General features: G+C 38.2%; 1 protein-coding gene across 1 annotated transcript in view; it reads left to right on the top strand.

The window, feature by feature from the left end:
- TRPC5 (transient receptor potential cation channel subfamily C member 5) overlaps positions 1-16,477 on the top strand; it is a 325,722-nt gene that overhangs the window by 259,638 nt on the left and 49,607 nt on the right. The window contains exon 4 of the mRNA XM_016119916.2: positions 15,205-15,541. Coding sequence (XP_015975402.2) covers positions 15,205-15,541 — 337 coding nt within the window. The remainder of the gene's footprint in view (positions 1-15,204; positions 15,542-16,477) is intronic.

Genomic DNA, 16,477 nt, shown 5'->3' with positions numbered 1-16,477 from the left:
CCCCTGCCTCCAGTTGCTACGTAACCCCACTATCATCCTCTTTGCCCATTCATCTTCCATAGTCAAGATCGATCATTTTGAAACACAAATCCGATCATGCATAAGTAGTCATTTCATTGATATGGAAGTCTGGCAGACTGAACCCCAGGAAGAATATTAAACCAAGTTTCCTGGGTATTTGAGCATGATGACTACACAGTATGACAACTAAGAAATATTGCTATGACTGACTAAAATACATCAAATAATAATATGAGCTGTAAATGAAAGAGAAAAGCAAAACAAAACATAAACTACCACCATACCCTTAAGAAGTTAAGGAATCTGAGTCTGTCACAGTTTTACATCTTCTTATTTCTTTAGAGAAGTATGTGATAGTCACAGTTAAGGCAAGTAAGTATTGCTAGGTCACTCTGGGTTGTATAGACCAGTTATGGCCTAATATCCCTCTGAAACAGAATCATGTGGAAGTTACATAATGCAAAAATAAGATGGCTTGAGAGAGAATTCACTTGCTCCCTTTGTTAGATCTTAACTTATCTGTGGTCCTACTCCCACATCACCCCTTTTGCAAGAGTCATTGGCTTTCTATCCCAGACAGGCAAGAAAAAAGAACATTTGTTTGAATAATGTTTACATCAGTGACAGTAAATATATATCCCATATGAAAAATGGAGAGACTCCAAATACAGATTATGAGAAGTGAAAACTGCAGATGAAGAAAAGTGATTTCCTTAGATGGGGATTGAGAGAGCTCATCCCTTCACCCTTCAGCAAAACATATTTATCTTGTCTGTTCTCTGACATTTATAAGTGCTGAATTGTTTATAAAAGAACTCACCCTGTGAGTAAAGGGATAACCTTCATAGAGACATTAGGAAAAAAGACAATTATCAGAAATAGTAGCACCATAATCTAATGGCTCACCTCTCTAATGGTAGGAATTTTCATCGCATTGTAGGAATCTCTTCTTTCATCTAGGTAAATAAGATATTAAGCCACCTAGCAGAAGGCTTCCCCAGTTAGGGTCCTGCTTTTCTTTTTCCCTTTTTTGCCATGCTCATTTTTCTAGTTTTTCTGTTGTGTTAAGGGGACACTGAAATATTTAATTTATCTCCCAAAGATTTTTCTTCTGAAATTCATTCTCCCTTCTCTGTCAGGGACCTCCCCAGTCAGGAACATGGGTGCGCGCACACACACACACACACACACACACACACACACACCACAAACATTTCCTAATGTTTCTGTAAAGGTTAACCCTTTACACCCCTTCGCTGTTCAATAGCAGCAACATCTTCCTTCTCCCTCAACCTGGGAGATATAAGCCATGGTCTCTGTCCTATAGGAGTTTAAAATCTAATCAGGGAGACCAAACAAGCACAACTAAGAACAAAGTATATTACATAGTCCTATTTTTCTATAGTTGCTATAGGAACTTGGAGAAAGAGGAGATCAGCACATACTGGAATCCCTAGGAAACTTCACATTTTTCAAAGAATGAAATCAGAGTTCATTCAATTGTACTGCATGGAGACTGATTTTGAAGACACAAAAAAACTCACAAATTTGGGGTCTTTCTCCCTCTGTCACTCATGCACATACACACGCATATCTCACTTTGGTCATATAATATGGTTCAGGCTTATTCATGCTTAAAGCATCAAATAACTTGGTCTAAAGTAAGTTCTCTGCTGTCAGCCTTCCTCTAGGCCAGAACCTCTGTGTTCACTGCTTTATCCTGCTAATCCCCACACTTCTACCTCTAGCTCTAAACTTTGGTCTTTTCTTCAACACTAGAATCCCCTAGACAAGTCAGCAAGAATAAGCCAAATACAAATATTTGGTACTTTAATGAACATTCCCTATATGCCAGGCACAGAGCTACATTCTGTTGTCATTATTATTCCAAATAATTTACCTATCATTTTTAAGACTTTACTATGTGCCAGGAATCCAAGCACTCTACTAAGAACTTTTCATACATAGGATCTCATTTAATCCTCACAGCAAACCTAAGAAATAGGCAATATTATTATTTCCTTTTTACAGGTGAGGAAACTGAGGCACAAAGGAAATAAAGGATTTGTCCAAGGGCACACTGTTAATAAATGGCAAAGCCAGAGTTTGACCTAAGCTACATATCAGAGACTGTGTAGGATGGTGGTTAGAGCTGGGAAGGGCTCAGCAAACTTTTCCTATTAAGGGCAGATAGAAAATATTTTAGGCATTGTAGGTTATATGGTCTCTGTTGTAATTACTCAACTCTGCCACTAAAGGGCAAAACCAGCCAGAGATATATGTAAACAACTGAGTATGACTGTATTCCAATAAAATTTTATTTATAACAACAGGTAACAGGCTGGATTTGATGACCCCTGAGTCAGAGCATCAGATGTATACTCAGATAGACCTAGGTTTAAGACCTGACTCTCACCACTTACTAGACAAGTTCTTTAGTCTCTCTGTGTCTGTTTCTTCACCCGTAGAGCAGCACTAATATCTCCCTCATAGAATCATTGTAAGAATTAAGAATTAAAGTAAAAGTACCTGGCACATAATAAAGTGCTCACTAAGCCATTAAAAGCCCACTACAAGGCTAGTCCCTAAAAGGAAGTGAAAAGGACAGGAATTAGAATAGGTACCACTCCCTTCAAAATCAAGCCACCATAGCCCCAATAGTCTCGATACTCAGCAGCAGTAATTACTCCATCAGTATTCTAGATCATTCTGTTCTCCCTTCAGCTATACAAAGCTTGTTCTTTTGCGAGTTTATATTCTTACTTTAGTCCTTAGTGAGAAAGTCTCCTGGTTTCATTGTAGCTCTTGTCAGGTCCTGGGAACCTCATCATAGTGAGGGCAGGGCACGAATATAATTTTGCCATTATATGTTAGGCGTTTCTTCACAAATAAAAGTCTGGCCATTAGAGTCCTGCCTGTGCTCTGAGTACCTGGCACAGAATAGGTATTCAGTAAATGTTGCTTGCTGGCTTAATTGAACTGGCCTCAGAGTGGTCCTGCCTGGAAGCAGAAAGAAAGTGACTTCTTAAAAGCCCTCCAAGCATTGAAGATTTCTGTTTTCTAAAAGAGAGAGAGAGAGAATGAATGCGGGGGAAGGGGAAAGGGGTAAGAGTGAGTGTAAGGGATGGTTGGGAGGGCAAAGAAGTGCAGAACATTCTGTTCCTGGGTTTTATAAAGCACATGGGAGGCATGCTGCATTGGTGTCTCTAGGCCATGCCCATGAATAGTCACCCAGTGAAAGTCACTTGGAACATGATTTTTGCTTTGAGCTAAAACCATACTCATGGAATCTTCCATCTCGGCTTTAAAGAACTCCTGAGAAACTTTAGCTAGTCAACCGGCCCTGAAAAAGCCATCCTTCCTGCAATCCTGACTTGCCAATCTTTCTCAATAAAAAAATTATCTCCTTTATCTACCAGGTTGCCTCCCTTCCTCTAAAATGTGTCTTGCATAATAATCCAGTTTTTTTTATTCTTGGATTTGTTAGTTATTTATAGGATCTGACTATACAATCAGGACCGTACTGATTCCAGTTGGATATACTTCTCCAATGCACTGCTCTTCCTTGCCTTACCATCCCCAACCCTACTATCACCACCATCAGTCCTTTAGAGCAGCAATCCTCAACCTTTTAAGCCCCAGGAACTGGTGCTCCTATGAGAATCTAATGCCTGATGATCTGAGGTGGAGCTGAGACACTGATGCTAGCACTGGGGAATAACTGCAAATACAGATGAAGCTTTGTTTGCTGGCCCACTGCTCAACTCCTGCTGTGTGGCCTGGTTCCAAACAGGCCATGGACTGGTACTGGTCTGCAGCAGGGGTTTGGGGACCCCTGCTTTACAGAATTCTAAGCCAGTAATTGGCATAACAGAACACAGCCTCAAAACATTCAGAGGAATTAATAACGGAAGCAGTGCAAACACATGCAAATTGTCTAGGCGAGGTCTGTGTCAAGTCATATATATAGTCATTTCAAGACTGTCTATCCAAGAAGCAAGCAATGGTTTTCTTATCTCAAAATAATAATAGCCATAATGATGAAAATAGCTAACATTTATTGATTGCTTCTTTGTCTAATCCTCACAATAATTAATTCTCTTAATCTTCATGATGACCCTCTAGCATAGGTACCCTCAAGTATAATCCTCATTTTTCAGATGGGGAAACTGAGGGCCAGAGAAATTAAGTAACTTGTCCAGGAATTGGTAGAGTTGAAAATTGAATCCCAGGTCTTTCTGTCTGACTACAAAGACCATGCTACTAGTCTACCTTATTAGAAATGTCTTTGCGTATACAGCCCAAATTGCACTGTTAAGCTAAAAAAGATGTATGAGAAATTCCATTTTCAATTTTGAGAATGTTAAAGCACTTTGCCAATCATTATTCATTTGATTGTCATGGCAGCCCTATGAGGAAGGCAAGGTGGGTGGCACAGATAGAAACCCAAACAGAAAGACTTGCCCAAATTCTCACCACAAATCAGAGGCCAAACCAGAGTCAGAGTTCAATATATGTGTTTTCAAAATGTGTTCCTTATTATAGCAAGGAGTTAAGTCTCTCCCACCTCCTTTTTTCTGATTTCATGCTGAAGATTTGAAAGAAAGTGGGCAGCTCACAGCAGGTCATGAAACCTCCAGTCAAGCCATCTTATCAATGTGAAAACTACTTGAGCGTCCCTGACTTTGTCTCCCATTCACCCTAGTCCTTCAGGATCTACAGTGCCTGAATGCACTGTGTGATCTAAAAAAAATGGGATTGGAGAGGAGGACCTTGGTCCTTAAGAACTAGATACACTGAAGGCATAAACATTTCTCACCATAGATCTCTCCATTGTTTTTTTTATTGATTAGGTCCACAATTCCAAAATCTACCAAGTTCTGAAAGTCAAAATAAAAACATTTTAAAATAAATTTTCTATCAAAAGTCATATGGTGGCAAATCCTTAGATGAACTGATAGGACAAACAAACAGAGACTCATGGACATGGACTATAGACGAGTGGTTATCAGAGGGCAGCAGATAAAGAAGAAGGGGGAGGTAGACGGGGTAAAGGAGGTCAAATATGTAGTGACAGAAATAGCTAGCGAGATAATTCTCACTGAGTGAAGTCAGAGCTCTGCTGAGGCAAGATCAAAGTAGTCTTGCTGGTTGTCTGAGGGAGAGCTGGGTTCTTCCCAGTAGAACCTGACATTATTCTTATCAAGAATTATTTTTGGAGGGACTAAGAGTTATTGAGCCGCTCAATTCAAAACAGAGCTTCATGTCAAAGGGAAAAAAAGGCCAGGGCTTCTCCAAAAAGTCCTATGCAGTAAGGAAAAAATTAATTTTCACCCTTGCCTGAGAGCATTGGAGAAATAAAGTATTGCAGGTGGGAGGGGAGAGAACTTCAGTGATGACACTAAGAGATTTATGACGAAAAAATTTAAACAAGTTGAAAAGGTGAATCTCATAAAGATCTGGCCTGGAACTCCACCAGGCAACTAAGATCTTCAGGGTTTCCCCCATGTCCTTAACTATGTGTCGCTCCTCCTGCCTTTCCTAACTGCTACTCAGGAGCCTAGGCCTGGGAGGGTCCCATCATTTCCAAGCTTTGCCGACAGGCAGGTCCTTTATAGCTAGATAACTGATTAATATGATGAACTCACTTTAAACTCTTATAGGTAGCTAGCAGTTTTATATATTACTACTTCCTAAAAACATAAATGTAACTTCAATGCCTTAAGCCAAAGCAATAAGTGATATAGGCATTTTGATCACTGTGGCAAGGCCAATGGGGAAAATACCAAGAAATTCAGCTTTTTGCAGGCCTCAGAACATACCATCCACGGATTAACAACATGCAGTGTTTAAGAGTGTGTTCTATGCTCAGACAAGCTAGGCTCCTGTCCAGGCTCCACCACTTACACAGAATGTAAACTCAGGCTCAGTCTCAGCATCTGTAAAATGGGTATAATATTAATATCTGCCTTTAGGGTTCCTTTGATATAATGCATGTGAAAATGTGGTACAGTGCCTAGCACACTATAAGAGCTCAATACATAGTAGTTAAGTTAAGAATAGTTCCTAGTTGAAACTCCTAAGAGAGGACGTAGTTACCAGACTTCACCCCCTACATACACTAAGGAAAGAAGGCTTTGGAAAGAGAATGTTGCACTGAGGTTTATCTAGCACAGATTTATTTATTCAATCGTTCATTCAACAAATATTTATTCAATGTTTACCTTATGTCAGGTACTTAGCAAAATATTGGGAATATAATAAAGACTGAGATATGCCCCCAGTCTTTGAGCAACATCCAGTCTTCTGGCTTTTAAGAAGTTCCTATAACTACACAAACTGTGTTGTTTTTTAGCCCTGCCCACCAACCACCACCACTACCAAGGAGGGAACAGGGAAGGAACTTTATTTATACTAACCCACACACAATTTCAACAGCACTTTGGAAAATTAGGAAGTTCAGGTCTTCCAACTTTGTTCTTTTTCAGAATTGACTTGGTTATTCTGCCTCCTTCTATATGAATTTTCTGATCATCTTGTCAATTTATGCAAAAAAAAAAACCCCTGGGGTTTTGATGGAAATTTCATCAAACCTGTAGAACAGTTTGGGGAGTATTTCCATCTTAACAATATTAAGTCTTCTAAGACTGAATAATCCCTTACTATGTGCTAAGTAGTTCCAAGTGCTTCATATGTAGTAACTGATCTTAATCCTCATACCAACCCTATATAGTAGATACTACTATGTTCATTCTTCAGATGAAGACATTGAAGAACAGAAAGAACCAATGCCATCTACCTCCAGAGTCTATACCTACTCTACTATATTATTTTACACATACACATATGTGCGCACACACACACGATCGCTTATGACTTCCCACACTTTTAAAAAGTGTCATACTATTTATGATGGCATAAAATTATCATTTTGATTTTCTGTAACACCTGCCTACCTCTCCACCCCTCATCTCTTTCCATTCTCAGTCTTGCAGTTCATGCTGCAACCACCGCAGACTGCTTTAGTTCCCCATACAAGATAAGTTCTTTTTCACCTCTACGCCTTTAGTCACATTATCCCCTTTTCTTTGGCTGTTTATCCCCTGTCTGTCTCCTCCCCTACACTTAGCAAGCTTCTGTACATCCTTTAATGCTCCACTCAGGTATTGCCTCCTTCAGGAAGCCTTGGGAGGGTAATCTAGACTGGCTCTTCTTTTGTGCTCTCATTATGCTTTGTTCATACACATTTTAGTGCCCTCATTATGCAGTTTTATAACTTTGTTTTTAATTAATTAATTTACTTTTTATGAAGACATTGGTTAATGAAATCCTATAAGTTTCATCTTGATGCTACAACAGTAAGGATTATATATATTTACACTGTGTATTCACCTCCCATAGTTAGATTTCTTTCTGCCACCACATATTTGATCCCCGTTACCCCATCTACCTCCCCACTCCTCCCACCCCCTACCCTCTGGTAACCACTAGTCTATAGTTCATGAGCCTCTGTTTGTCCTGTTTATTTGTTGCTTTTAGGTTTGTACCATACATATAAGTGATATCATATAATTTTCGACTTTTTCTATCTAGCTTATTTTACATATTATGATTACCTCGAGGTCAATACATGTTGTCGCAAATAGCAGTATTTCATCTCTTCTTATGGCTGAGTAATATTTCATTGTAAATACATACCAGTTTCTTTAGTCAATCATCTATCATAGGACACTTCATTTTTCCATGTCCTGACCACCATGAATAATGCTGCTATAAACATCAGTGTGCAAATATCTTTTGGGATATGAGTTTTCAACTCTTTGGGGTAAATACCCAGTAGAGTTTTTTGAAGAACCTCTATATTTTTTCCATAGTGGCTGTACCAATTTGCGGTCCCACCAGCAATACATAAGGGTTCCTTTTTCTCCGCATCTCCTCCAACATTTGTTATTACTTGTTCTGTTGATTATAGCCATTCTAACAGGTGTGAGATGGTATCTCATTGGGGTTTTGATTTGTATCTCCCTAATAGCTAGCAATGTTGAGCACCTTTTCATATATTTGTTGGCCATTCGTGTATCTTCTAGGGAGAAATGTCTATTCAGTTCCTCTGCCCATTTTTTGAGTGGATCATTTGTTTTTCGTCGTTAAGAAGTAGTATGAGTTCTTTGTGTATTTTGGATATTAGGCCCTTATCAGAGGTGTTGCTTGCAAATATATTTTTTCATTCACATGGTTATCTCTTTACCTTTAGGACAGTTTCTTTTGCTGAGCAGAAGCATTTTAGTTTGATGTAATCCCATTCCTTCACTTTAGATTTTACTTCCCTTGCCCTTGAGATCAAATTCATAAAATGCTCTTTAAGTCCAAGGTCCTTTAATTTAGTTCCTATGTTTTCTTCTATGTGTTTTATTGTTTTTGGTCTTATATTTAGGTCCTTAATCCATTTTGAGTTAATTTTGGTGTGTGGTGGTAGACAACAGTCCAGTTTCATTCTTTCGTAGGTGGCTTTCCAGTTTGCCCAGCACCATTTATTGAAGAGGCTTTCCTTTTTCCAATGTATGTTTTGGCTTTTTTATCGGAAATTATTTGCCCATATAAATATGGGTCTATTTCTGGACTCTCGATTCTGTTTCACTGGTCTGTGTTTCTCTTTTGCTGCCAATACCATGTCATTTCATTACTGTCGCTTTGAAGTATAATTTGAGTCAGGCAGAGTGATGCCCTCCAGCCTCGTTCTTTTTTCTCAGGATGGCTTTGGCAATGGGTTTTTTTGTGCTTCCATACAAATCTGATGATTTTTTGTTCTATTTCTTTAAAAAATGCCAATGGGATTTTGATGGGGATTGCATTAAATCTGTATAAGGCTTTAGTTAATATGGTCATTTTAATTATATGTTGAGTCATCCAATCCAAGAACACAGAATATCTTTTCATTTCTTTATATCTTCTTCAATTTCTTTTAATAAGGTCTTACAGTTTTCATAATATAAGTCCTTCACACATGTTTCATTAAATTTATTCCTAGGTATTTTATTCTTTTTGTTGCAATTGTGAAAAAAATTATTTTTCCCACTTCTTTTTGTGACACTTTATTATTAGAGTATAGGAATGCTATGGATTTTGGAACGTTGATTTTTGTATCCAAAAACTTTTCTGTATTTGCTTATCGTAGTAGTGTTCTTGTAGAGTCTTTAGGGTTTTCTATATAGAGAATCGTGTCATCATCAAATAGTGACAATTTGACTTCTTTGTTTACTATTCGAATGCCTTTTATATCCTTCTCTTTTCTGAAGCACATGCTAGGACCTCCAATGTTATATTGAATAAGAGTGGTGATAGTGGGAAGCCTTGCCTTGTTCCTGATGTTAAAGGGAAGGTTTTTAATTTTTCACCATTAGGTATAATGTTGGCTGGGTGTTAGTCACAGATGGCCTTTATTATGTTAAGGTACTTTCCTTCTATACCAATTTTGTTACGTGTTTTAATGATATTGATGCTATATCTTGTCGAAAGATTTTTCTGCATCTACTTATATAATCATATGATTTTTATTTTCTAATTTGTTTATGTGGTGTATCACATGAATCAATTTGTGTATGTTGAACCATGCCCTGTACATCTGGGATGAACCCCACTTGATCACGTTGTATAACCTTTTTAATATGTTGCTATATTTAGTTTGCTATCTTATTTAGGATTTTTGCATCTGTGTTTATGAGAGATATCAGTCTGTAGTTTTCTTTACCAGGTTTTGGCATCAGGGTAACATTGGCCTCATAAAATGAGTTGAGAAGTATTGCCTCCTCTTCGATTTTTTGGAAGAGTTTGAGAAGAATAGGAATTAACTCTTCTTTGAATTTTAGAATTCACTGGTGAAGCCATCTGGTCCTGGACTTTTCCATTTTGGTAGGATTTTCATGATTGTTTCAATTTCCATACTGCTGATCGGTCTATTTAGATTTTTCAGTTTGCTTGATTCAGTCTACGAAGGGTGTATTTTTCTAAGTACTGGTCCGTTTCCTCTAGGTTATTATATTTAGTGTTATATACTTTTTAATAATATCCTTGTGTGATCTTTTGTATTGCTGCGATGTCAGTTGTAATTTCCCCTCTTTTATCTCTGATTTTCTTTATTTGTGTCCTTTTTCTGTTTTCTTTAGTGCGTCTAGCTAGTGGTTTGTCAAATTTATTAACCTTCTCAAAGAACCAGCTCTTTATTGCACTTATTTTTTTCTATCTTTTTTTTTGTTTTCATTTTCATTTATTTCTGCTCTAATTTTGATTAGTTATTTTCTTCTGCTGACTTTAGGCTTCATTTAATCTTCCTTTTCTAGTTTTTTTTTTTAAGATGAAGCGTTAGGTTGTTTATTTTACCTCATTCTAATTTTGGAAGATAGGCCTGTTATGACATGAACTTTCCTCCTATGATCGCTTTTGTCATGTCCCAAAAGTTTGCATATGTTGTACTATCATTATCATTCATTTCTATGTATCTCTTGATCTCTTTATTGCTTCTCTGACCCAGCTATTCTTCAGTAGTATGTTGTTTAAACTCCATGTATTTGTGGATCTTTTCGCTTTCTTTGTACAATTGATTTCTAATTTCAAAGGATTATGATCAGAGAATATGGTTGGTATGATTTCCATCCTCTTATATTTGTTGAGGCTATTTCTATGTCCCAGTATGTGGTCAACCCTTGAGAATGTTCCATATGCACTAAAGAAGAATGTATAAGCAGCTATTTTGGGATGGAAGGCTCTGTAAATGTCAATTATGTTTAGTTGGTCTATTGTGTTATTTAAGGATGATATTTTCTTGTTGATTTTCTGTTTGGATGACCTTTCCATATCCAACAGTGGGGTATTTAGGTCTGCTACTATGATATTGTTTTAGTCTGTTTCCCCTTTTCATTCTGTTATAATCACTTTACATATTTCGGGGCTCCCTAATTTGGAGCATAGATATTAATAAGTGTTATGTCTTCTTGGTGCATGCTTCCCTTTATCACAATGAAGTGTCCCTCAGTATCTTTCTTTACCTTTTTTATTTTGAAGTCTATTTCATCTGATACTCCCACTTTTCTCAGAATGCCATTTGCTTTAAATATCATTTTCCACCCTTCCACTTTGAGTCTATGTTTGTCTTTTGCACTGAGATGTGTCTCCTGGAGGCAGCCTATGGTTGGATTTTGTTTTTTGATGCGTTCTGCAACTCTATGCCTTTTTATTGGTGAGTTCAGTCCATTTACATTTAGGGTAATTATTGAAATATGAGGTCTTTTATTAGCCATTTTATCTTTTGCTTTCTGGTAGCTTGGTATTTCCATTGCTTCCTTGTCTTTGTACTTCTTTTTTCTTTATTTTGGCTGGCCTTTGTGGTTTTTCCCTCTGGTTCTTCATGTTTTATGTTATATTCTTCAGTTCTGAATCCTTGGTGTGTTTTTACCATTACTAATATAAAAATCATATATATATGTGTATATATATATGTATACACACACACACACACACACACACACACACACACATATATATATATATATATATATATATATATATATATATATATATTCTTCCATTTTCTTCTACATGGGCCTTATCTTCCATTCCCCTTTGCAAATCTGGATCTTTGAATCCCCCATTTTGCCATTTTATCTCAATTTTTCTCTATGCATGCTGAACATGGATTACTATCTTGCTATAGCAATTGTCTTCTTAATGTTTTAGCTTATAATGCTCTGTTCTTAGTAAAGTGACTATCTGCCTGATAGTCACTTTACTCCTAATTATGTGTTGTTGTTGTTTTCTTTTCATTTTGTTTTAGGTGAGCTGATCTCTTTCAGTATTTCCTGTGTTGCCAGCTCGTAGTGGATAATTCCCTCAATTTTTATGTATCTGGAAAGGTCTTTATTTTCCCTTCATATTTAAAGAGCTTTGCTGGATACATTATTCTTGGCTAGCAGTTCATTTCACTTAATGGTTTGAATATTTCATTACACCCCTTTCTAACTTGTAAGGTTTGTGCTGAGATGTCCAAAGATAATCTAATGGGTTTTCCTTTATGGGTTACCATCTTTTTTTCCCTGGTTGCCCTGATAATTCTGTCTCTGTTGTTGATTTTTGATCATTTTAATACAATGTGTCTTGGTGAAGGCCTTTTTGGGTTGAGATAATTGGGTGTTTTGTTGACTTCTGGAATTCTAAGCTCCAGCTCATTCCTTTGTTTTGGGAAATTTTCATCAACTATTTATCTGAAAATGCTTTTTAATCCCTGCTCCTTTTCCTCCCCTTCGAGAATGGTCATTACCTTATGTGTCCTCTCTTGATGATATCAGCTAGTTCTTGAATTTCTCTTTCATTATTTTTCATTCTTCTATTTCTCTCTTCTCCTTCTGATTTATTTCTAGATTTCTCTCTTCAATGTTACTGATCCTTTCCTCAATTTAGTCAAATCTATTTCCCAAGCTTGCTATTTCATTTTTCAACTCTTGCAGTGTGTTTTTTACCTCTAAAAGATCTATTCTGTTCTTTTCGAGGGTTTCCATCTTTTTGCTAAAGAACTCATTCTGCTCTAGTTGTTTTTTCAATTCGTGAAATTGTTGATATTTTGGAACTCACTGAGTTTTTTCAATGAGTACCATCCTGAATTCTCTATCATTTAAGTCTCATATTTCTATGTCTGTAAGCTCATTTTCTGGAGATTTTTCTCTTTCTTTCTGAGATGCCTTGTCAACTTGGTTGTTCATGGTGTTTAATGGACTCTTTCTCCACCTGGGCATTAATGGAAGTGTATTCTGCTGTTTATCCAAAAGAAGATTTGTTATATAAAGGTCTCTCTTTAGCCTCTTGCAAAGAAGGTGCTTTTCTTTTGGTTTCCAGTAGGCAGTGTCTATGCCTCTTGGGCCCCTGCTATATATAAAGTCTTAATAATGCCTTTTTTCCTTACAGATGTTTAATCGCCCTCACTGCTCTCAGTCTTAGTCCCTGTCAGTGTTAGGTACTATTTCGTTAGTGTTTGGCCAGATTCTCCTAGTTTTTGCTGTGTTTGGTCTCATAGTATATGGGGGGAGGGGCCCTCTCAGTTGTGGATTGGGGACTGCGGCTCAGCCTCTGGTTTGCAAACATGGCTGGTAAAAATCAACTGTTTTTTCTCTATCACCCCACTTTTCTGCCTTCTGCCCTAATGATTATGCTCTGCCGCCAGATGCTCGGAACTCACAGCACTCCCAGGCAGAGCTTCTCGCCTCCTCCTCCTCCTACAGAGAGCTCTGGTGGCTATGAGAAGCAGCTTCTTTATTTCTCCGAGTCCTCTGCCTAACAACCAGGGTTCTGACCTGTGGTAGCTCTTATGAGCGGATCTCATGCTCAGACGTGCTGGTGTGCTGTTTGGGTATTTTTTGTTGAGTTTTAGGTGTCCAGCTTATTGTTGTTTCAAGGGGAGAAATCTGTGGACATCTCACTTCACCATGATTCTCTGTTTTATAACTCTTTTTTTACATATCTCTCTCTCTCGCTGGACTGTGCTCCAAGTGCTTTTCCTCCATTGCAGCCAAATATCTTGCTTTACCCTTATATACTTTTCTGTATGTTTTTCTAGGACTTCGCATACCAGTTTTTGGCATAGGCTATAATGCCAAGAAGGGTAAAAAGAGACTACATGATTTTGTCTTTTTGTGTGTGAATATGTGAAAAAGAGATGTGAGGACATAATGGGTGCTATGAACATCTTTGGAGAAATTGAGACACACATAATAAAAAGATTTTAGAGCTTAGTTTTAGTAGTTTTATAATAGTAAACTGCTTTAGGGTAGGCTAGACTCCCAAATATATTATGGCCCAAACACGGTCATGTAACATTCTTTCATTCTTTATTTTTTTTAGCATGTAACATTCTCAGACAGGTATTCTTGGTGAGCAGGATAGTTCTCTCCTACATTGTCATTGAGGGACACAGGCCGACAGGTTATCTCTAGGTCATCCTGGGTTACCACATCCCAGTCAGCCAGAAGGGAGAAAGAATATGGAGGAGCACACATGGGAGATCACTAGAGGCCATTATCAAGAATTAGTCATGTGGCCACATCTCACTGCAAGAGAGACTGGAAGATATAGTCCAACTTCATCATGTGTGCTCAAGGAAGAGAAAAATGGTTGGGTGGAGAAGCTAGTACCTTCATAGATGTATTAACATTAAGGTTGAGCTAGTAAGATATATGGTGCAGACCTCTTTAACTTTTTCCATGGAAGCTATAGTAATTAAATATTAGCAGTATTTAAAACCATGACTGACAGTCGAGCTCCTAATTGAATTGCTTACCAGAAAAGAGCATCTGGAGGGTAACTCACAATGCTGATGATTCTTTAACTAGTAATCACTGACACTTTGTAGTTTGCTTTTAAGTAAAATCCCAGCTGAGTTAGTATACAGTGTTGTAATATTGGCCCTCAAATATATTTTTCTCCTTTGTATGTATAGACTAGAGAAGGTATTAAATAGATGGCAAAAGAGCAACCTGATTCATTGCTAGCCAACTGAGAGGTGCTCAAAACCAAAAGGAAAAAAAAAAGACAAAATCAAAATTGAAACTCATTTTCATTCCAAACCATAGCCACAGGCATGAGCTGATTCTCTGCCAGTTTGTGTTTGCCCAAAGTGCATGTTTGTTGATGACTTCATGTAGGCAAGGAGAATGAGTAAGTGTGAATCAATTTGAAATGAAATAGCCCCTGATTCTCTGCTAAGAAGCATGTAAATACCCAGTAGAACTTTATAAAACAGCTTCCCAGGCTCTACACCTCCAGAAATGCTCATTTATTCAGCCTGTGGTACCACCTGGGAATCTGGATTTTTTAATGTTTCCTGGATGATTCTGATGCAGAACCAGGTTCTGGGAACCATTTCTCTAACATGATGGAAGGGGGAATAGGGAAGCGTGACAAAGCATAAACCAAACAGAGTGATTTTATTGAATATATGATATAAATAATCCTAAGGAAGATATAGTCTCATAGCGTGACATGCAGAGCTGTCTCTGGGGTTAGATTCATCCATAGGAACCCAGAAATCAGACCTCTTTCGGGGTTTGGTCATGCAACTGGCTGTAAACTAGAAAGGGTATTATAAATGCAGACTTCCTTTTGGTAATCTCAGATGACTAACTTGTTCTATTCTTTTCCCAGTTTGTTGCTCAGCCCAATTGCCAACAGTTACTTGCCACTCTGTGGTATGACGGTTTTCCTGGATGGAGGCGGAAACACTGGGTTGTCAAGCTGCTGACCTGCATGACCATTGGGTTCCTGTTTCCCATGCTGTCTATAGCTTATCTAATTTCACCCAGGAGCAACCTTGGTCTGTTCATCAAGAAACCCTTTATCAAGTTTATCTGCCACACAGCATCATATCTGACCTTCCTCTTCATGCTTCTCCTGGCTTCTCAGCACATTGTCAGAACAGACCTCCATGTACAGGGGCCTCCCCCAACTGTTGTGGAATGGATGATATTGCCTTGGGTTCTTGGTGAGTAAAAGGGACTGGGGGATATGGCCAGACTTACAACTAGTCCTGTCTAAAGAAACTACTGAAACGGGCAGTTAGAATGCCCTTGAACTAGGGCAACTTCTCTCTGCGCAGTGGGGTAATCCTTTCTTGGGAGTCTCAGAAATGTGGCACCTTCTTCCCCAGGCCCTTGTCACTCAGTATTGCTGGTCCACAGTGAGACTGGCAGTGTGCCCAGGGTTCGTTTCCCCTAACCTAACATCATCAAGGACAAGGAAGGGATCTGACAGTCAGTTTAGAGGCAAAGCCAAGTGTCAGTTAGGATGGGCCTCAGGTAAGGTAGGCAGGACAAGTGCTGATCAGTCTACTCAATGCCCTCTTTCCCATAACCAGAGGAAGAAACACTAGGATCTATTGCTTTCTTTCAGCTATTCCACATAATCCCAGTACTTATTCAATGTAGACATCCTATTTGGATACTGACTTCACTTTCAAGAGGAGAACCTAGGAAATACACACAATTCATGGTAAAAGCAGTCTTACCAGTAATCTCCAGGTGTAATTAGATTTTACTGGACCTCCGATGTATTCCCATCCTCCAAGTCCTTGGTACTCAAACTGTGGTCCTCAATCTAGCAATGTCAGCATTACCTAGAAGCTTGTTAGACATACAGAATATCAAATCCCATTCTAGAACTATAGAATCAGAACTTTCATTTTAATATCATCCCTAGGTGATTCACATGCACTTTTGCATTAGAGTACAGCCACACCCTTTACTGTTTTCCACATTTCAAGGCTAAATAAGCATCTATATTATGAGGCAGAATTCCATAAAACCTCCATACAGTGAGAGGAAAAAGAAGAGAACCGGATTTTAAATTATTTGGGACCCCACTGCCTTGCCTCAACCCCAACATCCAGTAATTTGGTTCATGGTCAGCTTACTCACCTTAA

Source organism: Rousettus aegyptiacus, unplaced genomic scaffold, assembly GCF_014176215.1.
Source record: "Rousettus aegyptiacus isolate mRouAeg1 unplaced genomic scaffold, mRouAeg1.p scaffold_m13_p_9, whole genome shotgun sequence".
Lineage (NCBI taxonomy): Eukaryota > Metazoa > Chordata > Mammalia > Chiroptera > Pteropodidae > Rousettus > Rousettus aegyptiacus.
The sequence above is the reverse complement of the archived record's forward strand: the minus strand, read 5'-3'. Positions and strand labels throughout refer to the sequence as shown.